The sequence below is a fragment of the Phyllostomus hastatus genome, unplaced genomic scaffold (genome assembly GCF_019186645.2).
Source record: "Phyllostomus hastatus isolate PE091 unplaced genomic scaffold, TTU_PhHast_1.1 phas_contig_40, whole genome shotgun sequence".
Classification (NCBI taxonomy): Eukaryota; Metazoa; Chordata; class Mammalia; order Chiroptera; family Phyllostomidae; genus Phyllostomus; species Phyllostomus hastatus.
The window spans coordinates 78,112,815-78,138,288 of NW_025333872.1; the positions used below are offsets into that span (position 1 = coordinate 78,112,815).

Sequence of the window (25,474 nt, forward strand, 5' to 3'; positions counted from 1 at the left end):
AGGGTTTCCCAGCAGAGAGAGGAGTGTGGGATGATGGAGGAAATGATGAATGACAGCATGGGTGATCCCTCCCCGTCACTGCTGCGGAGCATGGAGACAGTGGCCCAGGGCAGCAATGGCTTGGAGAGCAGGGGCTCCCATGGCCACCTGGCTTCTCCTCCCACTTCAGTCACTGACAAGCTCTGTGTGCTCCTCAGTACAATGGGAAGGATCCACACACCTGCCTAGAGTGGATTTTTGTGAGGACTAAACCAGCTTCAACATACACAGTCCGTATACAGTCCGTCAAGCAGTTCCTGACTTAGAATCCTCCTAAATAATGACAACTATCACAGGGGAGGGAGGTTGAAGAGAAGCAGGAATCTCAGAGGAACAGTAACAAAATATGAATAATAGTGACTATTTTTTTGAGTGCCTACAATGTACCGGCATTGTATGTTTCAGTATGTGTGTGTGATGCATTTATAAAAAACAACAGACTTTGCTTTGGTGAAATTCTGGTGAAAAAAAGCACTGTCCCAGAAATAAGTGAAGAGGGCACAAGCTTACAGGGCTGTTTGCATTATTTAAGGCAGACCCAGATCGCATGTTCCCTGAAATGACTCCCCAGGTTTTTCCCCTTCTTCTCCATCTTATTGTTCCCTTTCTTCTCCGTCTTTGTAAGAAGACATGTTCTTTGTGTTAAGGTGACAGCTTCCTGGAATTCTCTTTAGGCATTCCTGCTGCTTCTTGTTCAGTATCTTCTTCTTATTGGACTCCTGTCTTCATGGGGGTTAAAACTTTTTTTTCTCATTTTCCCCTCTGTAAAACCACCAATATGAAGACTATCTCGTCTGAGTTAAAACTTTCTTTACCTGCTTTAAAAAAATAACAGCACTGCCATGTAATATTCACTTTTACAGCATTCAAGTCCCAAAATGCACATTTGTTACAAGTATTTAATAATTCTAAGCTGCAGCTGCAATGTAGTACAGTCTTGTTTAGAGACTCAACTCTGACTTGATGAAATTTCCTTTTTCTCTAACTTTAATAGAAGGATCAAGGATTTTACAAAAAAGAGAAAGAAATAACTGTATTTCACACGCACGGAAAACTTTGTTTTGTCTTGCTTGCCAAGAGCGTGGTTTCTGGACAACTGACTCCTGGTCTGTCCTCCTCCAGGCAGAGCTCTCTCAGGGACAGCCCGGGAATACACAATCAGTGCAAAAGATCAATAGGCAGGAAGCCTCCTACTCAGCCAACTCAGCACATAGCCCCTAGTGACCAGACAGGCCCAGACTCACTCAAGAAAGTACAGCAGGTCTGAACCTCCAGATGAGCAATTTGGTTCTAATCAGCCCTCCTGGATCTCATGTGAGCTCACAGCGCCCGAAACAGTCATCTCCGCCTGAGTTATCACAACAGGCTGCCCGTACTATCCCATAAATCTAAGGAGTGATTCAATTGCACAAACTTCCTCCTCTTTGTTAGACTAGATAAACATCTCAGGAGAAATAATTCACTTTGCTAATTGAGAGTAGTCATCTGCAGTGTTCAAAGCTGCCGGCTGAGGCAGTGCATGCAGCATGGTGAAAGTTCTTGTCTGGGATCTGAGGATCTGGGTTCTCTCTGCCTCCGTTTTGCAAGTTTGCCGCAGTGACATGAATTAGTGATGCCTAAGAAGTTCAAAGGGATACCTTTCGTGAGAGCTTCTTCTCTCCCACAATACATCCTGGGGGCTGCCCCAGGATTGTGTCTTTCTCACTCTACCACCGTCTCTTCTTCCTCCTGACACCCCCACTATGAATGTCTGTGCCGTGTTCTCTGCAGCCTTTACCCTCATCCTCTTCATTCGTCTCAGATGCAATAGGAGCATGGAAACTACTGCTCCGTCCCTTCCCTCTCCCCCTTGCCCACCCTGAAGTGACCTTGGCACCGCGATTGGGACCAAAGTCTGGCTCTTGTCATGTGGCCCATGTTTCAGCCACTGTAAGTTGTCATCGCCATCAGAACCTCCACACTCTTTGCCAGTTACATAAGAGGCCACATAACGTCTGCTCCCTAGCACAAGCTTTTATTAAACAGAGACAGCCCGAGAGGCCAACTGGGCAAGAGGTCCATTCCGGAACCATGTCCCCCGGGAGGGTGAGTGGCTTTCTCCAGGTCTTGGCTCCTGGAGCCAAAATGCTCAGCTCTCTGCCCGTGTTTGCAGCCTTAAATACTCAAGGACGACATGTTGTGTTTGCAGCCTGAAGGGGCGAACGAGAAGCAGCCCTTTCAAAATAAGAATTCCCCTGCTGTTTGTTTCATTCTGGAACACAATAAGAACAGACTAGGGACACGACTGAGCTGTCAACGCTCCCTACCCCGCTTCCACAGCACCTTTCATTTGCCAGAAAGAAAGTTGCTGAAGTTAAACAAGGGCCTAATGAATAGTCAAAATAATTGTTTAGCTTGGATATAAGGCCTTAGGTAAACAGATGATTACCCGAGACCACGGCCAGTAAAAGCAGTTCAGCAGGATGCCACTTGCTCTGTTCTTCGGACATCAGCCAGGGGCCTCTGCTCCTCCAGGGACCGTTGTTTCTGAATTATTTCTCTCTTCCCCCAAGCATCTTGAAGCAATTTAGTATCAGAAGCAAGGAGAAGGAGCAAGATCTTTCTATATTATAAATATATGCTTAAAACAGAAATTACCGTATTAAAGCTTCAGTTAGATAGAATGCTCGACATATGCAATGTTTGGTGTCTTGGGAAGTTTCTCAGATGCATTGTTAGCCCACTGACAATTGTCCTGCCTCCTGCTTTACTATTTTTTCACACTATTTAATCCTTTTCTAAAACAACTATCTACTACATCTGAAGGCCATTATTAGGTCTATGAGTAATTTGCTTCAAGACTGTAATTGTAGTTATAGACAGAATGAGCACTGAAGGGAAACTCTCGGGGATGGGTTTTGTAGCTGTTGCTGCTGTTTGTTTGTTTTGCCTTGCTTGTTAATTTAGATATTTTTGCTATCCACTTGCTTCATTGTTATTTGTCTCTTTTTCCCAAAATTGAGGTTGCATCAGGAAAACTCTACTTAATTAAGAGCTTGAGTAAATGAGTTGCTAGGTAGCTTCAGTTTTGCTGAATAATAGTTTTAATAATTGCCTTCCATTTCTTATTTGAAAATAATAGATGCCTTGCTGATCCAGAAAAGATCTGGTTGTCTTATTCTAAAACCCATTTCCACTGGACTTCTATTCAAATAAACAGTATCTATATGATTGAATCTCATATTCATCAAGGGGGTAGATTCTCCTAACATTCAGTTTCCAGGAGTCATGATGAATATATATTCGGTTTATTGGCACATAGCAACCAAAGGATACGTTTGGCTAATAAAAACTTAACACTAAACTAGTTGTATAAGTTTTTTTTATCCTGATAATATAGGAGAATGGGTAAGAACATGGAGTTTGGAGCCAATACTGAGTTTGAGCTCAAACTCCATACTTACTAGCTCTACGATCTCAGACAAATTATCAAATTTCCATTGGCTTCAGTTTCCTCATCTGTGAAACAGCCCAGTAATGAAACCTCCTTCACTGGGTTGCTGGGTAGGCCATGGGAGAAAATGCTTGTGAAATGCTGGGCACAATGTAAATGTCTGATCAAAGTTAACTAGCATGTTGTTTTCATGCACCTTATAATCTCCTCTCAACAACCCCTCAGAGTGGGCAAAACTGCTATAATTATGCTAATCTAAATGTTAGAAAACTGGGCCTCCAAATGGTGTATTAATTTCCCCAGGGTCACCCAAGACGGTGAAATACTGGCCACCTCAGTAACAGGAGTCCCTGATTCCCAGCTTATCACTCTCGTTCTCTCCATTCTGCTGTGTGGTGCTGTCCCCTCTCCGTTTCTCTAAATCAGAAGTCTTACGTAATGATGGGCTTCCTCTGCCTTAGACTCTCAGGTGGACAAATGGAATAAATTCTGGCAGAGGCTTTAAGCCCTGCATTGATATTATACAGAAATTTTCTGGGACTGCAGTGCCCTCGGGACTACAAAACCAGGAGGAACTCCTTGGTAATGCTGAGAAAAAATACTAGTGGAGAAATGATTCCCAGTTGGTGAGCCTGAAAGCCCTTGGAAAAGCCCAAAAGGATGACACAACAGGTCAGCAAATCCACAAGTCCAGCAGGCCTTGTACACCGAATTACCATGGTCTCATCTACGCACAGTTTTTCAAGTGTATGTCTAGCTTACTGTCATTTATAAAATATAAATTCACTTAAGGGCAGTGCTGAATTTGTTGTAGCATTTTAACATGCTTTTCATTGCCTATGGAAAGTTCATCTATCACGTGTGGTCTGTGATTTTTGTTTTCATTTTAAAAACCATCTGTGCATGCTTTATAAGGTTAGAAACCAATGGTATTGAGGAGAGAGCTCTTCCTATGAAGTTTAACAACCTAGATTTAAGGACTAGCTCTGCTAATTATAAGTTTAAAGCACCATAAACTCAGGCCATCCATTAAAGGCAGTAAACATCTACCAAATGCCTTTAAAGGACCTGAGCCCTGAGCTGGGGCTAGGAGGGTGACCAGCCGTCTTCACTGCTACTTTTTCTCTGATCCTCTATTTTCTCACCCATACAGTAAGGAGAATAATAGTGACTCTCTTCATAAGGCTGTTGTGAGGATCTAATGAGACAAACAAGAAAATAAATATATTGTGAGGTTTGTGCTTTGTAAACTCTTTAGAGATTTATACACAGAGGGTACTCAGAACAACTGTTGATGAGAGGTAGCCCATCGGCTCCTCCCAGGGGCCTTCCTCGGTTGACTGTCCACCCCCAGAAACCTCCCAAATGCTAACAGCATTCCCTTCTTTGATGTCAGAAATGTAATATTCCATCTCTTCTCTCATCCTCCCACTTCACTATAGTCCATAAACTGTAACGTTCTTTAATATCAATAAGTCACTACAATATCTGATGCACTAAACAAGGCACGGATATAAAATTCAAAGTTGAGAACAGCCCAAGGGCTCAGTGCTTGCAGCTTATAAACCCAAGTCCCCACAAGGCCCATCTACAAGAGATATTTTCAACACTGCCGATTGCAGGGGTGACCACTGATGAGGCTCTCTCCCAGGCTCTGGTTAACCCAGGAGTTAGGAAGAAGACGTGTTCCTTCTCCCCTCTCTCTGACTCAGGCCCCAGGGTCACCCTATGTCTAGAGTGGACCCATTACTCATGGAAGAGACATTTCCTGATTCAGTTGTTCCAGAAATACATTAGTGCTTATGTATTTTTACCTCTCTTCTGATTTCATGTTGTATGTACTGACTGGGAATTTGGTCTTTCTATTTGTTTTTGTCCACAGAGGACATTCACTTAGAAATTGCTAAGTACTGGGCAACATACAAAGCACTCTGGAGAAAGGCAGAGCATGTAATATGCGTGATTCCTGCGCTGCGGGAGTGTGGAAGGGAGGAAATGCAGCATTTATTGCCGGGCATCAAAGGTTATTTTATATTCTCCAACCAATGACACCTAGAGGCGAGGCAATTGAGGCTCAGAACCTGCTGCCCAAGGTCTACGTTACTCTAAAGTCTGGGCTCCCTCAACCCTACTTCATTACCTCCCTCGATCTGGAAGGCAGGCCACACCCCAAAGAGGAACATGAACACAAACATTAAAATAACCTACAAATAAATATTAGAATCTCTGCCAACTATGTCCAGGGGAGGCTAAGTGTCTGTAGCACCTGGAGCTGGGCTGGCCTTCCTCTGCACAGATCCTGAAGCAGACCAGTGGTACAACCTGGGGAACAAAGAAAGTGGACACCAGTCAGAAAACAATCGTGCTAGATCTAAGAGAAACGGCGCTGTGGGTGATTAAACTCCTAATAAGAATAAAAACTATAATCTCAGCACACCGTTCATCCTTCCAGACTTAGATGTTTCATCTTTATGGCCCTTAGGAGTATAAAAAGGCTATGGAAACTTTGTAATTACTAAAATTTTCACAGACGCATCTTTCAGGCAAATATAATAGAGAATGCTGCTTCATTTCTTCGAGCTTGGCCAAGTTCATTACACTCCTATGTGGCACTTTCTTGAGGAAGGTGAATGGAAATCATTTTCTCCTGGTATTTGGTGTTGGTTCCAGCGACGTCAGTGGGAAGAAGGAAAGTGAATGCTCTTGGCGACGTTTGCAAACATTTGTCTGGATCTTCTGTTTTCTAGGAGATGCACGACTGAGAGGTCAGACGGGGGTTCCTGCAGAGCGCCGCGGCTCCTACCCATTCCTTGACTTCCGCCTACTCAACAGTGAGTAATCAAGTGTACCTGGGAAGGAACAAACGTTTTCTTTAAAAAAAAAAAATAGTCTCACTTCTCTCTGAACTTCAAAACCCTCCGAGATCTGCCTTCCTTCCTCCATCTCTCCCCTCCCAAGTGGAACTTAACCCTTTGTCTTGAGATTTCCTCACTAGTGAGGTCATTCTGGCCCTGCCCTCTCAGAGATTGGGGGGTGGGGGGGGTCAGATGAGATCATGTCAGTTTTAAAACCGTAAATCTTCAAACTCAAGCCCTATACAAGGAAACTCTTGTTTTCATTATCCAGCACATGCTCTTCACCTCTAGCCGTTAGCCTAGAAAAATTCTATTTTATTTTTAAAACCCCACAGAGAAACCTATTCAAGAGCTGCCCTTAGTAACCTACCCATTACTGATTTTTCCCTTCTTTGTCTAACTTAAATCCCTGATGTCCGTTCTTGCATTCCTGGTGCAAACTCTTCGCCACAGAAGGTCCTTTCAGTCTGAGCTTGCTGCTTCCTCTATTACTGAACTATCATTACTTTGAAAGTTCATTGATTTCCATCTTTCCCCTTCATATATCAATCCTCCTTTGGAATTTTGTTGAACCTCTGGTTCATAATTCTCTTAATCTCAAGTTCCTTTGGAAATGCAAACCAGCAACCAGTCAGCCCTCCAGATTTCATATCTCCTATCATAATCCTCCTTCACTTTGGACTTGGGGTTGGGGGCAGAAAGTGGGTAAATCTCACAATTTGCTCCAAGGTTCTCCGTGTCTGGTTCTCATATCACTTCCAATCTATAAGTTTCAAAGTGCTGGGCCGCACCCACAGAGTATTACTTTCCTTTGGCATAAACAAGCTCAAGCTAAAGAGGTAATTTGATTTACCTCTTCAACCCCTGGAAATTACTAGGAGAAATTAGAACTGGCTGTTTCTGATCCTTAGATCCTCTCAAAAGGCCAACAGGAGACGGACACGTTTGTGTCTCCGGCTCGTTCGCTTCCCACATCAGTGCGCAGTATCTGTTTCCTCGGCCCTTTCAGGGACTCGGAGCCTGGGAGTAACTCTTTCCCTGCTAGAGGACCTGCCCAGCCCAGACCTGGGTCACTGGCCAACACAGCATTGAACCCAGCCTGTGGGGAGCACAGACAGTTCCTCCTTCCTTCTTCTCTGACCCCGAATGGGCTGTTCCGACTACGTGCGCAAGTTACCCCTTTGATAGTCTCCCAGGGAGTCCAACCTGTGGCACCGGGGCCACAGGCAGCCCAGGATGGCTGTGAATGTGGCCCAATACCAAATCGTAAATTTACTTAAAACATTATGAGATTTTTGTGTGTGTGATTACGTGTCACAATGTATTTAATGTGTGGCCCAAGACAACTCTTCTTCCAGTGTGGCCCAGAGATGCCAAAAGGCTAGATAGCCCTGCGCTACTGTATGAATTTGTAGGTTCCAGGAATGTGGTTTCACCAAGGAGGGTGGGAAAGACTGAGGGGTCCTGTTCACTGCCTTCTATAGACCAGAATTCTCCATGGCATCACACAGTGAATGTCAGAGAAAGAAAATAACCAAAAAGCTTCTTTCTATAGATGAGATATTATATCATGTTTTGTAATGTAAGGTGTAAACAAATTAGGAAAATAGGAGATGTTTCTTTTACAATTCCAAGGTTCCAAATGATAAAAGTCTTTTATTTATCTATTTTAGTGTCCATAAGCAATTGCTAATAGTGTTTACATTTGTCAATGGGATTATGGAATATTTCACTTCTACGTCATAGGTTTCTATAACTTTGGGGGTTTTTTACATTAGCTTAATTTTGTAGGCTGAAAAGTGATAGAAAATGTAAACAGAAACTCAATGCAGATAATATTTCATGGTTACTCGTCATGTAAGACATCATGTAATACACGCAGATGCCATCTGGGCACCTCTCTGCCGTAGATCATTCTCGAAGTGCCTGGTTAGAGCCTGAACTCAGCCCCAGCCTCCTCCCCTGCCCAGGGGGCTCTGTGCCCGCCCCCTGCATCCACCACACCTGTCGCTCATGCCCCTGAACCCACTGAGGGCCAGTGTTGTCTTCCCATCCCGAAATCCCCTTTCTCCTCTGCTAAGTGCTCCACCCTGAGTAGCTCTTTCACTCATGTCTCTTTACTCACAATATATGCAAAGGAATATTAATTTTCTTTTATTGCATTTCACTTTATAAGTGGTCTCAATTTTTTTCTCCCTCAGTGTATAAAAAACATTGCTAAAGAGACTTCAAGATCCTAAAGGACCTTCTCTTTAGAGTTCCTAAGTTCCCAGGAACTATTGTTAACTTACCAATTAGATGAAAGGGTCCCCTCAAAAAGATTATATTAAATAATTATGAATGTCAATCACCCCTCGTGTGTAGCTGGACAGCTCAGATAAGACTGAAGCCCTCTGAGATTTTTCCTCTTTGGTATTACCCATTTTATTGGCTAATGCCCCAAATACTGTGTTAGTGAGACTAGAACCAGTAACATTACTGCGGTCACCCTCCACAATTTCCTAACTTAGCCTGCAGCTGAACAGCTCGACACTGGGCAGCAGAAGGTATGTGGGTATCTGTGTCCTGTACAGTCATGTAGGGAGATGAGAATATATGTCACATCCCCCACCACCTAGTGTACACTTCATTTAATTCTCTTTCATGTTCTCGTTGTGGCTGTCCTGAGTTGTCAGCGTGTGCTTCCTGCCTAAAAAGAAACATTTCATACAGAACTTTATAAAAATTTAAAAATAGATCCCTGAGGAACATTTACTCCTAAAACCTTTTTTTATTAACAAAACATGATTCCAATCCTACATTAGCACCAAACTCTTTAAAGTGAGTTTTTAAATATCATTTACCATAATTTTCAGTCATTTTTTCCCCAAGTATAGGCAGAGACCCAAGACTTCATTCTCCTCAGGTGCTTTCAGTTTTGCTAGCATTTGTGGGCCTTATTTTCTAAAGCATTTGTGAGAAAAACTGAATCACCACAGCCTCCATTCCCTGTGCCTGCCTCCCTGCAGCCCGCCTTCTGAAGTGCTCGGTGGAACCCTCATGGCTGCCATCCCCTGTCCACAGTGGCCCTGGGTGTTCACCCTCTGTCGTCCCCCTCAGCACATCCCTTGAACACTTGGAATGTGCGCAACAAAAATGTGTGTTAAATAGTGAGGTGCATTGCACATTTCCATTGGTCCCAAGAGCCGTGGCCCCACCTTGTCACAGCAGATCAGGAGACATCAGAGTTGATATCTAAAATGACTTTCCTTCTATCAGAACAAAGTTTCTAAATAGTAAAACAGACAACTAGGTCCAGGGTGAGCAAACAGCAGCTCATGCACCAAAGCTGTGCCCCTACCTGTTCTGTGAATAAGATTTCTCATTGCAGTGTTATGTACAATAGCAAAGATGTAGAAGCAACCCAAGTGCTCACCAGCAGATGAGCAGATAAAAAACTGTGGTACATTTACACAATGGAATACTACTTGGCCATTAAAAGAAGAAGAAGAGGGAAATCTTACCTTTCGTGTCAGCATGGATGAATCTGGAGACAGGCTAAGTGAAATAAGCCAGTCAGAGAAAGACAGGTACCATATGACTTCACTCATATGTAGACTCTAATGAACAAAATAAGCTAATAAGCATAATAGAAACAGACTCATAGATACATAGAACAGACTGACAGCTGTCAGAGGGGAAGGGGCTGGAGGGCTGGGTTAAAAAGGTGAAAGGATTAAGCAAAAACAAATGAATGAACTCAGATAACAATGTGGTGAATGCCAGAGGAAAAGGGGAGCAGGGTTGCGGGGAGGGTAGAAGAGGGTAAAGGAGGATAAATGGTGATGCAAGGAGACTGGACTTCAGGTGATGAATGCACGATGCAATATACAGATGATATGAAAGCTGTATGGTTTTATTAACCCATGTCACCCCAATAAATTCAATAAAAAATTTTTCAAGAACCTGGGGAAGAAAGATTCTCCTGGAACACAGCCATGCCCATTCTTTCCAGAGTATCTACAGCTCCTTTCGCCCTGCAGTGGCAGAGTAGTTACAACAATGACCGCATGGCCGACAAAGCCCAACTTACTTACTCTGTGGCCCTGTACAGCAAAAAGCTGCCAACCCCTAACTCAGATTTTTAAGCAGAACTAAAAAGTTTTATGACATGTCCATAGGCACATTCAGTCCAATCTACTTCCTTTTGTTAACATCGTTTTCTTTTTTTTTTTCAATTCTAGTACCATCCATCACTTTACTTTCAGGAATGAATTCACAGTGACTAAATTTAAATGAGAAAGAAGTGTAAACAGAAAGGACACCTCTCTTGCTGCTCCAGATTTTAGATTCCACAACTGTAATTTCTAATTGCACAATTTTTTTTCTGGAAGAGGTGTCCCTTTTCCTATATTTTTGAGGCATAGTTCCACCATGTCCATGTACTTATTGTCTGCATAACAGGGGACGATGTATACCTGGTTTGCCTGGCATAGTCCTCGTGTGCACCCGTGTCCAGGCACACTTATTAATAAAGCCACCTCACTCCCCAAATATCCTGGCTTGAACAATAAATTAGAAGGCCAATGGATAACATCCTTTTTTTTCCTCAAAAGAGTATTTCCAGAAAACACCTCACAAATATCACCTGCATTCTAGAAATGAAGGTGAGAATCTTCCTAATAAGAGCTCCATCCAGATCCCTCCATTTGTCTATTGTTAATGGGTAAGATAACATTACTTGTTAACAGCCAGTTGCATTTCCTGTTCATATTTCAAACAATTTAGAAAAGGGCATCTATATAAATTTTCAGAAGCTTCTGTAGGTAAGTAGCAGGAAACTGTGGCTTCAGCGCTGTTGTGTGGGACACAGGAACCATAGACCTTTAAAGAAGACACTTACCACTACACCTAAGCATGGAGGGGCAGGACAGAATGAGAGAAAAGGGGTGACAATTCTTTTTATTCCACCTGAGAGAACTGGAGGCGGGCAGGAGAAACAGAAGTACAGTGGCTCTGTTAAACCAGTGCCAACTCCCTACTGATGTATTTCATTCACTCACTCTGTTGGGGGAAAGGGGTGATAGCAGAGGAGAACATGTAGAGAAGAGTGTCCAGAGAGACATGTGGCCACAGAGGCGAATGTGGCAAAAGAAATTTCAATTCTCTGCAGAACGGGTGCCTACAGTGGCCCTTGCTACATCCTTGTCTCCTGGTTTGATATAATCAGTCGCCTGAGTAGATAATGACTAGGTGGAGATGTTCCCTTGGCAACCATTTCGGGCCAACACAATGTGATTTCCACACTCGCTCAGCTAGTGGAGTGACGTACAAAGCCGATATTCCCAGTGACTGTGGGGCCGGAGGGAAAAAATCAGCTTTAGCTAGAGGTTTCAGAGTCCCAGTGTCTGCTGCCACAGAGAGCCTGAAGCTCTGGACCAGCCCGGGCTTTGCAGCAGTAGGTTAATTGGCTATTTGACTTTTCCTGTGGGTTAATTTGCTAATCTTGATTTTTATAGTTCCAGTCCTCCAGATCTGCCTGTCCAGGCAGGGCCACTTAGCAACACAAGCATGAGGTAATTTTAGTGTACCCACACAAATATTTTCCTTTGCTCATTATTTCTGAAACAGAACTAATATTTACAAACACACATGCACATATTTGAGTCTCTGGGTCACTTCTCCTTCATAAAAGGTATAAGTGACCCAGAGACTCAAATGCTTTGGAAAAGGCTGCCACTTAAAACATATTACACTCTGCAGAAATATAAAATACATTTGCGGAAAGACTGTCAATGAAAAACCACCCAGTAGGTTACCATCTCATGTGACATGAGAGTCTCATCTTAAAGATGAAATGGCAACTTGCTTACAAACTTCGTTTTCAAAGAGAGAATTCTATGCAGAGGGTGATGGCCTTCCAGTAATCTTCTTAAAGATAACTTTTCACATGACCTATGGGAACCACACAAAACGTAAAGCACCTAAATCAAAATGCTATAGGATGAGACGTTGTTTAAGGATACAAATTTGCAACTAGTAGAAAAATCATTTCTGGAGACTTAGTGCACTGCTTAGTGATTATAGTCAACGATACCATATTATGAACTTCAAAGGTGCTAAGAGGTCTTGACTGTTCTTACTGCAAAAATGAAGTGATAATTATATGACCTGAGAGAGATGTTAACTGATGCTACAGTGGTAATCATACTGCAATATATAAATGTATCAACTCAACATGCCCTACACCTGAAATTTACACAATGTTCTATGTCAGCTATATCTCAATAAAAAGGTAAAAAGGGAAAGAGAAGGTAAAATAAAAACATTCTTTCAAAACATAGTACAGGGTGATTTGAAAGTGATTTGAAAGAACTTGTCCTGAGGTGATCATATCCCACCTCCCTCAACAGCCCTGGCCCCCAGCTCTGTGCTCCCCAAGCAGGCAAGGCAGGTGCCAGTTGGGACTGAGACTTCTCAGGAGTGCCAAGTTAGTGCCCCACCATTTCAAAGTTCAATATTTGCCTTCCTCTAAAAGAAAGGCCGAGCATTGGTTGTGGCTGTGGTGCCTTCTGGCTCACCTGGGCCGTGTTCCATGATGTGCACTCAGGGCTTCTGGCTGCAAGCTGCCTAGCGCTTCCGATGTGGAAGTGCCAGACCAGTAGGAGGGTTAGCCACCAAAACGCCACTGCATTGCAGAAGACAGATGGAAGGGTCCTCATGGTTTCACTCGTTCCCTGTCATACTGCTCATCAGTGACCATCCATTGAGCACAGCCTGGGGTAGGCAGTGTTCCAGGAGGTACAAAGATGAATGAGACTTGGCCACAGCCTTTGAGGAATTTACAGAGACCTAAGCAACTATATTTTAATGTGATGTGATACATCTAATAATACGTGCATGTATAACAAGAGTATACAGAATATGAGAAACATGTATATATATACAGGATTCAGAGTGGGGAGCCATTAACTTTGGGAGCATTGAGGAAGGGAATAATCAATTTTGTCTTGGAAATTAGGAGAGACCCTCTGGAGGCACAAAATATGAGTAGTTTCTGAAGCAACGACAAAGTGAAAGACAGATGCATGCTAGAGCCAACTTCTAGGGCCATTCGAAAACATGCTTCAAGACCTAAGGAGCCAGGAAAGAGCTGTCTATAAGTCTATTCAACTGCATGTAAATCTGTGGGAAGATGAGGTTTTCAAGTTGGGCCAGAGAAGTCAGGAGAGGTCATTCCGTACATCCAATACACCTAACTGTCTGGGAAAGACCATATGCACACACATACACACAAAAGTTTTTAACCTTCTAAAGCTAGAGCTGAAAACAACCATTGTCTTCTGTTAACCTGGCTGACATCATTCAACAGATTTATTTTTTTTTATCTGAGTGATAAAAAATAAAAAATTGAATCAGGGAGTCCAGTATTTCCTCTGGGTTATCAATCACTCATTCAACAAACAGAACACCTACTCCATTCCAAGCAGGCCATGAGGAGGCCAAGGGCCCCTGAGCCACATCAATAACCACTGAACTGAGATAACTTTTCATAGGATGGCTAGCTCCTCTCTCAAACAGCAATGTGACTACCATCTTCCAGAGACACCAAATGCAAATATCTGAACAATTTTTAAGTCAACAAAGATTAGGAGTAGCAAGGTGGTACCTGCTATGTGCTGTCCCTGGGCTGAGGATTCTGAGTGCTCAAAAGGAAACTTTCAGGTATTCCTCTAGCCTCAAAAACCTAACAACCTCATTATCTAGATAAGACAAACATGCCCTAAACTGGGAACCATACAAGAGCATAAATCATCTAGTTCTAAAATAAGTGACACCAACAGTTAATCAGAGACCAGAGAAGGCAGAGAGGAGTGAGGTGGCCTGAGCAGAGGAGGGCTTGAAGGTCTCCTGCTGAACTCTGAAAGACAAGGTAGGGTGTTGACTGGTTAGCAAAGTGCCATACGGGAACAAAGTAAAGTAGGTTGACTGGAGAGAAAATGAAAGTCTTGGAGTGCGCAGATAAAGAGTTCGAATTTGATTCATCAAACAAAAAAGATCACTAGAGAATTCTGAGAAAAAGATGGTCAGAATAAAATAGTGTTTAAGAACATTAACAGACACACAGATGTAGGAAGGACAGACTCAATAAATCAAGAGAAATGTAAGACTATGGGGGCAGTAGAAATAGAGGTATAAATCCAGAGATAGTGTGGGAAAGAAGTAAAACTCAGTGATACTGGAAGCTCCAAGGGTTGGTCTGGCAATCCAAAAAACTCGAGATGAGGCCAATGATGAGAAAGGCTGAAGATTGAATTGGGGGAAGGCTGGTGAGCTCAGTGGCAACAATGTGTTTGCAGTGGAGTCAAGGGAAAATATCCAAGAGATAGCTGGAAATAAGGGATTGCAGTGCAAGCAAGAGAGGCCTGATTCAGCAGTTTAACTTGGGAATGACAGTCATCCATGAGCCATGGCCAGAGCAGGTATCCCAAAATCAACTACTTTGTTCAAGGGCCCCTTTACTTTTAGTTTATAGTGAGCTTGATTTAGCAAAGCCCAAAACTGCTGATGACAAAGCCCACAAGAATTAAGTTTCACCAGAAATTTATTCTCCTCTGTGAGAAGCTATTCAGATACCACCCTGACTCCCCACCACCACCACCACCATGGGTTCTATTTGGTATAAACGTAGCTGCTTACGTTGTGGCCCAGTGGGTTTGCTAACTCCCTGAGTGCAGCATAGGTAAGTGGCAGTTTTCCATCACAGCACTTCCTTGAGTAAAACCCTAATCCAATAGTTTTTCTAGTGGCTTCTTTTCATATTGACTTCTTTGGATTTCTGGAGACCATAAAATGTAGAGAGAAGCAGGAGTAAATGCTCTTTTGACTAAAATTATTCCATGAGTCACTAAATTAGGAAGACTTGTTTGTTAAATAAAATTAAAGTAACATCCTACCAAAAGCAGGCACAGCCTATCTCTTAACAACTTCATTAGGAAACAAAATGAGGGGTTATGTCCTCTTGTTGCTATCCTACCTTCAAAGTTTCAGAAGGTCTAAAAGACTCTCATATTTATATTTACATTTATATTTATATTTATGTACTATATTTATATTATATATAAAATATATGTGTTATATATTTTATCTGTTAAATATTAAATACATATATAAATAAAATAGAGAAAAGATGGTTCCCTCCTTAGAACCTTTTGTGTGTTTCCAAACTGAGATCTCAGGGTGAATACGCGGAAGATCAAGACCTTGTTTTCTCTCTAAGAAACCAAATTGCTTTGGGGCTCCGCAGTGGTTGATTACTTATAAGTAACCTTAGGAGTAGAACAGATGCCTGTGGAAAGTGGCAGCAATTAGGGAGGAAGGTCCCAAGGGGAAGGTAGCCCGTGTCACTGCACCTGACAACGGCCACCACAACAGTACAAAGATGGGAGATGCTTAATCCCAGGTACAAGATGCAGGAGCCCAGGTGTGGTTCCCTCTTAGGCAATGCTCCCCAAGGTTGTCAGTTCCTGAAGGTCTGGGAGCACAGACGAGCTTCTGTGAACACTGGGAATAACAGAGGACGTTGCCACCCAACCACTCGCTCCTCTGCCTCATCTGCTGTGGCAGCCCCACCCCGCACTCCATGCACACTGAACTCCTGCTGCCCAGTCACTCCCTAGAACATGGTCACCAGAGAAAGCTGACAGAAAGATGGTGAGCTTTGAAGTCAGTCTGGGTTTGCGTGAGCTTGGGAAAGGCATGCAAACCATTCATGTCCAAACATGTGGAAGGAGAATGTAACACCAGCATCGCTGGGTCGAGGTGGTGAGAAGTAAATGAGATCAATGTGTCTAGCAGCCTGTCTTGTGCACAGTAGGTCTTCAGTAAATGTAGTGGAACTTCAGAGGTACCTTCTTCCTCTGCTGAGTACATCCTCCCGAGCCACCTCTTCTCTTAGGAAGCCCTGCCCCCACATTAACCTTTGTGAAGCCTTCCTCCACCCTCCCAGGGGACTACTTCCTGCTACATTCTCTCCTCTGTGCTCCCACCCCAACTCCAAGAAAGCATCCATCACAGTGCAACTGCAAACTCACTGAACCCAAACCTCTGGAGAGCTACTTTTTCAGTGTCCTGAGGCGAACTGATGCAGGAAGCCAGGCTCTGGACTTTCCATAAGTATTTGGGAAGCATGAGTACTTGGAAATCACTCATATAGGTCAGTTATGCCATATACATATCATATCACACAGTAATAATAATAGCTAGTATGTGTGGGGCTCTTTGGTTCTAGACTCTGCTTCATGTGCTTTGCACAGATCAACTCCTTTAATCCCCACAAGATCCCTGTGAAGTAGACACTGCTATTTAAACTGAGGCCCAAAGAGGAGAAATACCCCCCAAAACTTGTTAACCAGAATTCAGACCCCAAAATTACAATGTTAGAGCATAAGCTCTTACCCATAATAAACTATCATTCTTTGTCATACATGAATTTTAAAGTTCAAAGTCAATACATGTATGCAGTATATTCTTTTTGTGTGACACATATATGACAATTACATACATTAAATATTTTTCTAACATAGTAGTCATTTTCCTTTTATAGTACATTTGGACAATTTCCTTTCAGATATAAAAGTGGTTCAATATCATTGAATAACTAGTTCTATAATTAATTAGAAAATATGTAATTATACAGCTATGTAAATGCTAGATTTTATGACTTTTCAAAGATATTTTATATTATTCCTCCTGCTCCAGAAGAAGGTGCCAAATGACAAATTGCCCACTTCATCACCGGCCTTGTGTTCTTTGACAAGAAAGAGAAGGGTGTGGTGGTGACAACCCAGGACACTTGTCAGCTGTCTCTGAAAAAGGAGGAAATGGCATCGCTATTGTGACAAATTAAAGTCAGATTTGGGGTTGCCACTGGTTGCTTTAATTTTCTTCAGTGGGAGTTGGTTATTTCCTGTCGTGCAAACTGTGCTTCACTGAAAGACAGTTTCCCAAAATGTTTATAATACCGGGTGGGACAAAAGTAGGCTTACAGTAGTCAGTATGGAAAACACAAGAGTTTTTTAATTAGTATACTATTTTCCATACAAACAACAGTAAATGTACTTTTGCCCCACCCTGTATATTAAGTAAAAAGAAGCAGAACATAAAATTGTATATCTTAAGAAGGATTTTGACTACATTTTTAAAAATATACCAATACTTTAACAGGGATTTTTTTTCTAGATGATTATTTCCTTCTTTCTATTTTTCTGTTTTTTTCTTCCATAATCATATTTACCTCTTACAATCACACAAAAATAAGATGATATTAAAAAGGAAAAACTCAGTGTTGACTAGAAATAGAATCTTTTTTTTTCCTAAAGAAAGTAATTTCAAGATGCAGAAAATGAAGTTGCAGTCATGGTGAAAAAACCCACTATTTACTCGGCCAACTTGGGAAAACGTTTGGAAATTGTGAAGCTGAGTGCTTATCAAAGCCCTGTATGGGACTTCACAATGATGGCTTGTCATTGAAAGATGAAATGTATTCCAAAGAGCATGAAATCAAAGTTGCAATTCACATTCAAACAACACTTTACATGGCAAAGCTTTCAAATGAAGGCCCTCCAAGAGATCTTTCGGCCCCATTTCTCAATCTTACAAGGGAAAAAAAAGAAACAAACAAACTAAAAACAAGCAAACAAAAAACCAGAGAGGCCAAGTGACTCTCTTCAAGGTTTTGAAAGAATTGAGATCCAGGATTCAGGTCTTTTGACATTTTGTTCTTCCACTTAAGGACATGGCCGTCCTTATTTAAACTGCACCTTAACTCTATGAAGCAAATTTAGCACTTGCAATGAGAGGAAATCTAAGACAAGGACTCCCCGGGCCGGGCCTGGAGCACTGCGGCCTGGATTTGGATTCTGGCAGCAGAGGCCTCCCAGGCCTGGGCTCCAGGTTCTCGGGCTGGAGAAGGATGGAAGAGAATGAGGATGAGGATTCTCACAGGGTTGTTGTGAGAGGAAGTGAGTAAGTGTGTGGGAGGTGCTAGCATACGACCTGTCACAGTGTAAGTTCTCAATGAACGTGGACTTCTATTATTACTGTCATCTGTATCCCTATCTCCCTGTGACGGTACATAGAAGTGCCGTGAGAAGAGTGTATCGTACATAACAGTACAGCACACTTGACTTATACTGAGGAAGACAGTGTTTCATTACCCCTCTTCAGTCTCCCGTTCTTTTATTAGTCGTTCTTTCAACATAATGCTTACTGAGCTCTGCCTCAGACATAGCTCTTTCTGAAGTATGGTTATAAATAAAATGGGAAAGAAACACAATAGCTAGGAGTGTGGGATGAAGGAAGGTGTCTCTGCAAGACATTTAAGCAAGCTGCAGTTATGGTGAGAACGATCTCATTGATATAGCGCAATGGACTATATGGGAGAGAAAGTCATACCTGAGAGTAACGTGTCCTGAACAGGTGGGGAGGAGACCGGCCTTCGTCATGGAGGCAACTCTTCTGATAGAACAGGTGCAAAGGGAAGAATGACTGCAGAGTAGGGAGTTTTGTAGGTTTTGTAACAGCAAAGTGAGGACTTTCCCATCCGGTGACTTCTGGGCTCTCCATGAAGCAGGAAGCAGGTGCGGAGTAGTGAAGGTGTGGCTCTGCAGCCCCCTCTGAGCTTGCTGCTCACGCATTCATGACCCAGAGAGCCAGTCCTGTGCTCCACCTGGCCCCCAGCCCTCTGCATCAGACGTCTCACAGCTGTGGCACCACTGAAAGGGACATTCCAGCAATGACATAGTGGCCTGGCCCCACCTTTGTCAGCTGAGTCTATGCCATTGCTTTCTCTTTTTCTCACAGTGTGGTCCATTATGAACAAGCCTGTCACTGCATGCCCTCTCCCCACAGTCCCCCTCTCCCCAGCAACACAAGAGACAGTGATAGCCTCATGTCAAAGACTCCTCGCTCGCGCTTACTTGTGCTTCGTGGGTAATGTAATCTATATGGAATGCCCAGCCATAAACACAAGTTTCACTTCTGTCTCTGGTGTCTCTGCCCTGCACATTCACCCCACTACCACCCACAGGGGCCAATCAGTCACTCGAAGACAGCTGTGGCTGCGGCTGGTTTATGTCCAGGCTTCGGCTTGGGGATGTTCCCTCCTTTGCTCTCCTGCCCCCACTGGCTCTGGATGCTATGGCAATGTGAAGATTTCTAGCCTCTTTTCTCCCAAGAGTTGCCAGAATTCGGTCAAGTGCAATGTACTTGTGCAATGAAGTGAGTACTACTCACTTCAGCATACACTGCAAGCCCCAGTATCCCCTTTCCCTCTCCCACCCACCATTTTCAACAATCCTTGCCCCATGGGGAAAGAAAATCCCCTATCTCCTCTCTTCTCAATCTTTTATTTTGCACCTTCCCATATTCCATTTATTTTATATTTTGGAGACAATACTTAGTACATATCAGAAAGCTAAAAATCTACCCCCCCCCCAAAAAAAAATCTCCCTGGAAAATCTGGAATAAATTCCCCTTTTTTTAAGGAGAAAAAGTAAACTAGATTATATGATTTACATTTATTGAACAACTACTGTGCGCCAGCAGCTGTGGAAGGTAAAGGATGAACAAAACGTTTCAAGAAAGCCTGGTGCACAACTCAGATAAACACCCGGTGATTTGATGACACCAGATAAACTGATGGGCGCCGAGGAGGCTCCAATGGAGAGAATACAGGACAGTCTAACAAGGAACCTTGTGGGAGTGGTTGGCCAGTTCAACCGTGATTGGGGTTTACTTTGTAAGTGGAGATTTTTTTTAAGTGCACTCAAAATCAAAACCAGGTGTGAAGAAACGTGGTATTCATTCAAAGGGTGAGCGTGTTGGGATCCCAGAGTGAATGGGTAGTGTTGAGAGGTGGGATTTACATCATTGGAGGGAAGGTAATGAGAACTGATGTAAAACTAGGCTGAGATTTTACTGAACGATGCGGATCGGCTGGAATCAGGCCAGGGACTGTCCTGATTGCCAGTGTCATTTAGTCTGTAAAAAATAAAGTGGAGAATTGCTGAAGGCTAGTAGGTAAAGAACAACACATTTTTTTCTCCCTTCTATCATGCATAGCAAGTGGTTTTTCCCTAAATATTAAAACAAACTACAAAGAAATGGCCAGTTATTCCTGGATGTACAATGAAAATGCATTCTGTATCACTTCAGCACCTTTAGTCCAATCTTTTATGCCTAAGATCAAGACTTCTCAATCAACATACTTTATAAAAACAACACATCCTAGTCTCAGTGTTCAGTTCTTGTCCACATGTGTTACACAGAGAGTCAAGGATTTCAATCTAATATCAATATACGACCTATAACTGTAGCTCTAAAATTAGCTAATATTTACTGAAAATGTTTTATGTGCTAAACACTTTATACTTGCAACATATTGATTCCTCTCAACAATGTGGTAGGTTCTGTTCATTATTCTTACCCCCTATGGACACAAGACATGTCTGAGGCACTGAGAGGATGGAGAAGGCCCCCTGGGACAGAGTCGGACTGCAAAGCCACACGGTGGTTCACAGAGCATCCTCTATACCTTTCTGCTGGAAGACCTCCTGCCCCGCTCCTGCAGCTTATGCATTCTTCCCAGGAAGGCCTCCGGGCACACAAAGGCTGCTGAGATACTCTTTTTCATCCATTTATTCACTCAGTAGATACTTATTGAGCACCTACTTTATGCAAGGCATGGTCCCAATTGTTTAGCTCCAGCAGTGGAAAGGAAACAAACAAGTGAAATTCCTTCATCTGGAAGATCTCTTCCCTTAGTGTTTTCTGCAGCACATTTATCCCTTAGATCATGACAATAATTATTCTTTAAGGGGTAATATTAGGTCTATAAAATGTCAACATTATTCTTGATTCCACTGCCAAAGTATCTCAATACTCGTGTAAAAATAATTTTCATAGGAAAATAGATTATAGTAACTCAGAGAGAAATGTCTCAAAAGATAATATATTGAAAGACAAGCATGTTCCAGGTATATAAACATTCTCTTAATTGGGAATTGCCAAATATGGATGACCTGTTGAAAAAATTATAATAAACCAGAAACTCCTAACACAAAAGCTATTTGGGGCATAACTTAGTTTTTCTTCAGCAACTCATGATTTCTCAGAACCTTAGAATGCTTCAGAATCATTCATTGTAAATGGTAATTATTTACTGGAACTTCAAAAGGAGAGTTTAACTTTTTTATTTTGAAAATTTCCATTTGCTGAACCTATAAAGGTCAGTGATGCCCGCCAATACTTTGAAAATAATCTAAAGTAATGGTTTTTTCTGTTAGTTGCTTGAAAATGACTAATGGAGTAATAAAACTGATGAATTTCATCTAACATTAATAGCTAGATAAGTAAAAAACACCCACTTCATGGAAATTAATGTCATGTCTCCTTACTCTTGTGACAGGACGTTCTCTTGAAATATTTTCGAACTCCCTGTTTAACAGCTCTCACCCTTTGGTATTATTTTTAACCAACTTTAATGAGGAAGATTAAGAGAAGAAACACTTATACTCCTTTCAATGATCATTAAGAAGCTCTGGCAACCATTTTCCAATGACATCAATGGCATGAATAATACAAAAGGGTGACTCAAGGTGATTTAAGGACAATTTAAGTTACATATGAAAAATGAAAACTTGGGCTAAAGTATTAGAAAATTCTCAAATTCCACTCCTTAAACTGTGGAGTGGAATTTTAAATGGGGCTGAGAAATATGTACAAAGCACAACAAAATATGATGCTGTTAGGAAAGCTACACAGAGACGGGAATGTTAAAATCCCTGTGCAGAAGGACAGCATCGTGTGAACAAACCCTGATGCCAAGCGCAGGCCTTTGGATTGGTGTGGAGCACGCTGTGTCCCCATCTATTTCCTTCTTGGGTCTAATGTAAATCAGTGTTGCTTGTAGTCTCAGCTTATGCTAACGAAGTATAAGCTCCACAAGCAGAGGGACTTCGTTTTCCTCACTGCTATATCCTAGCGCCCAGGGCAGTGATTTTCACGTCCTAGGGACTTGACAGTGCTTGTTAAATGAATTATCTAAGGTGTTTGTTCAAAAAGACGTGTCACTGCAGAGGGCATGTTTTACGTTTTCTGAAGTTACGCTGTTCATAATATACTGACGCCAGTGGCTGCAGAGCTTGCCCTGCTACCAAAAGCTTCCACGTCACAGTTCAGTAAAGGACGTCTTCCTGAGGATGGTCAGTGATGTGGGACAGGTACCTTATCACATGTATTCCATGCTACTTTTAAATTATCTGTATTTATGATCAAGAGTAATTGAAATCGATATTTAGGACCTATTTTAGGAAAAGGAGGATGTGTTGTAAGGAACAAAGAAAATTGAAGCATGAGACTGGACCATCCTTTGCCCTTAAACTGTATTTTCCAAGCCTAAAACTTTCATTGGTATATAGCATCATATACCAGAATGTGATATGCACAATAAAGGGGACACAAGATGATCTGGTTCTTACAGGAGCAGCCTTTTTACTTTCACCGGTGTCGTATGCGTTGCATACTTACTTCAGTGTGTACTAGGGGAAATGTAACTAACACATCAAATCTGTCTTTTTATTTATATCAAATTTACATAAGATGTATTTTAATAAAAATTGATTTATTTTATTTTTAAAAAGACACGAAGTAAATAGTGGTGTGCACAGATATACTGAGCACCATAATAACTGCATGCGAATGGCTGAAATTGGAAAAACTCTGAACTTGGTCCTGCTTGAGCCGTGAGGCAAATGCCGTGCTCTCATTCCTGTGCTGCAGACTGGAGTCTGTACTTCACCATCCTCACCAGCGAGTTTCTGCCTAGGGAAATGGCTTTTAACCCTCTCAGACTCAATGCCTCCTTTTATAGCACATGTTTTTAATGTCCTCCTTTACTACCTTGAAAGGAAATCCACAGCCTATTTTTTTCACATGTGCTCAAAAAATTATTATAGGTTTCTAGCTGTATTATAAAGCAGAACTACAAGAAAAGCTATATGTGACTTAAATAGGTAACTGCTGGGGCATGACCACCCTGGAAGGCATAATGATGTAGTCAGTCATACATTGCAGCTGCATGCAGAATCACTGTGAATGCTGCAGCAACTAATGCAGACAGACACAGGGCCATAGTGTTAGTGACACAACCCGGTGTCGTGAGCAGTCTTGCCACTGGTGATTTGCGAAGGTGGAGGACAACTCCTGATAAAGTTGGCTCCACTGCCACTGCCCCCCACCTGCCTGCCAAAATTACATCCCTCCCTTCATTTGCACAGGAGTTGCATTCCTGAAGAAAAGAGTATTAAAATAATGCAAAAGAATAATGTGTGTTTACATGTAAAACCAGGAAACAGGGTTAGGTTCCAGGTTTATGTAAACAGGGTTTTCACCGATATGAATGCCTGAACATCACTGAAAAGTTGAAGGAGATACAGACAACTATTAGATATGTAGAATTGTCCCAAACACTTCAGGACATCTAGCATCTCTGACTTTCTTCCACTGAATTCCAGTCGGGCCCTTCCATCATTGTGACAACATTTGATCTCATAAATCCAACAGCACTCTCAGCCTTGTGTGTTTCTTAAGTCCCTCATTACTAATGCATGGTTATTAACCCGCTGTGGGCTCTGTACTTATCAGTGGCAGCTCTGGGTTCTAAAGAATCTTAAAGAAAAAAGACTGTTCACTATAGGGCTTCTAAAGTTATGATAATAATATTCTATTTGATTACTATTATAAAAGTTTTATTGTTTACAGCTTGTTAACTGTGAAGTTTCTCTGTTGGGTTCAGATTGGTAGTAATAATAATAGTAGTCATAGCCATAGTCGTAGTCGTAGTAGTAGTAGTAGTAGTAGTAGTAATAATAATAATGAAAGAATCCTTAAAGTAAATTTAAGAAAATGTTATTGCTTATAAAAAAAAATATTTTAGAGTTGGGCTTCCTGAAAGAATCTGAAGTTTGATATCACTAGAAATCTGGTGACTGAAAATCAGATACTTTTTGAATTATCTAAGCCTCCCAAGGCTGCACATTTTGATAGCATAGCGTTAGAAGCAGATTCTTGGCCCTAAATTTCAGTGGGTTTTGACCAAGTCATGCTGACAAGTTTGCAACTGCAGTATTTATTGGGGTATACAAGAAAAAGAAAGAAAATTCATGCACCTTTCCAGGGTAAGGGACCTTAAACTTGGGAACTTCTGAACTTCATGCCCTGTTGAAGTTCACTTTGACAGTTTGAAGAATAGTTCTGGAGACTCTCCAAAGAGAACACTCCTCACTGTTCCTTCTTACACAGTGCAAAATCTGTCAGCCCAACCAGGTCATCAAGGGGGCAGACTGTGATTTGTTGTTAACGAGAGGATATTCTCCGAGACACTGAAAAAGCTGGCCCGATTTTGCTTTTCACCAAGAGCTGGGGCCTGGCATTTTGAGAGTCGGATTTCCATTCTTTTGGAAAGCTGACTTAGCATGTATGCTCAAGTTGAATGTGCCCTGCACAGGTTACCAGAGTGACGATGTGACATCTGTCCCCTTAATCTATATCACAAAGCTAATTATTGAAAATAACTAACAGAGCTTTATTTTCAAAAATGAAAAGTTAGAAACACTTGTCTCAGCTCTAGAGAGAACCTAATTTGTTTAAATTAGTAATTCTAGTGTGTACAACAAAGAATATCACTACCAAGGATTTAAAAAATGTAAATAAGGCAAACTAGCAGTTTAGTGGGTAAGAAAGACAAGTAAATGTGACAGTTCTGATATGCATGAATAACTGCTTTGTTGAATGTAAGTTGGGATAGGGGTGCGATTGGAGCCCAGCACAGAGTACCAGCCACCACCGGGAGATGCATGAAACACCAGGGGGAGTGGCAGCACTATCATGGTGCCCTAGCTGCTCTTGAAAATCCAAACCCCATGAGGGTACTGCTTGGTTATCCAGCCACATAGTTGTCTGCTGGAAGGGCAGTGGAAGTCCCAAGAAAGTTTAGACATCCCACCCCCAACCCAGGGAACTATTTTCAGCTATGACTGCCATCAAGGAACAGGAGTGAGCTCCCTTCTTGACAGAGAACTCTGAGGGAAGAGGCTGTGTCTCCCTT

At 42.1% G+C, this 25,474-nt stretch overlaps 1 protein-coding gene across 2 annotated transcripts in view; it reads left to right on the forward strand.

Annotated features, from left to right (window-relative positions):
• Positions 1-25,474, forward strand: part of PDE7B (phosphodiesterase 7B) — a 292,124-nt gene that overhangs the window by 213,889 nt on the left and 52,761 nt on the right. For both annotated transcript variants that reach the window (XM_045843704.1, XM_045843703.1), the window contains one exon: positions 6,220-6,303. In XM_045843704.1, the coding sequence (XP_045699660.1) occupies positions 6,220-6,303 (84 nt within the window). The remainder of the gene's footprint in view (positions 1-6,219; positions 6,304-25,474) is intronic.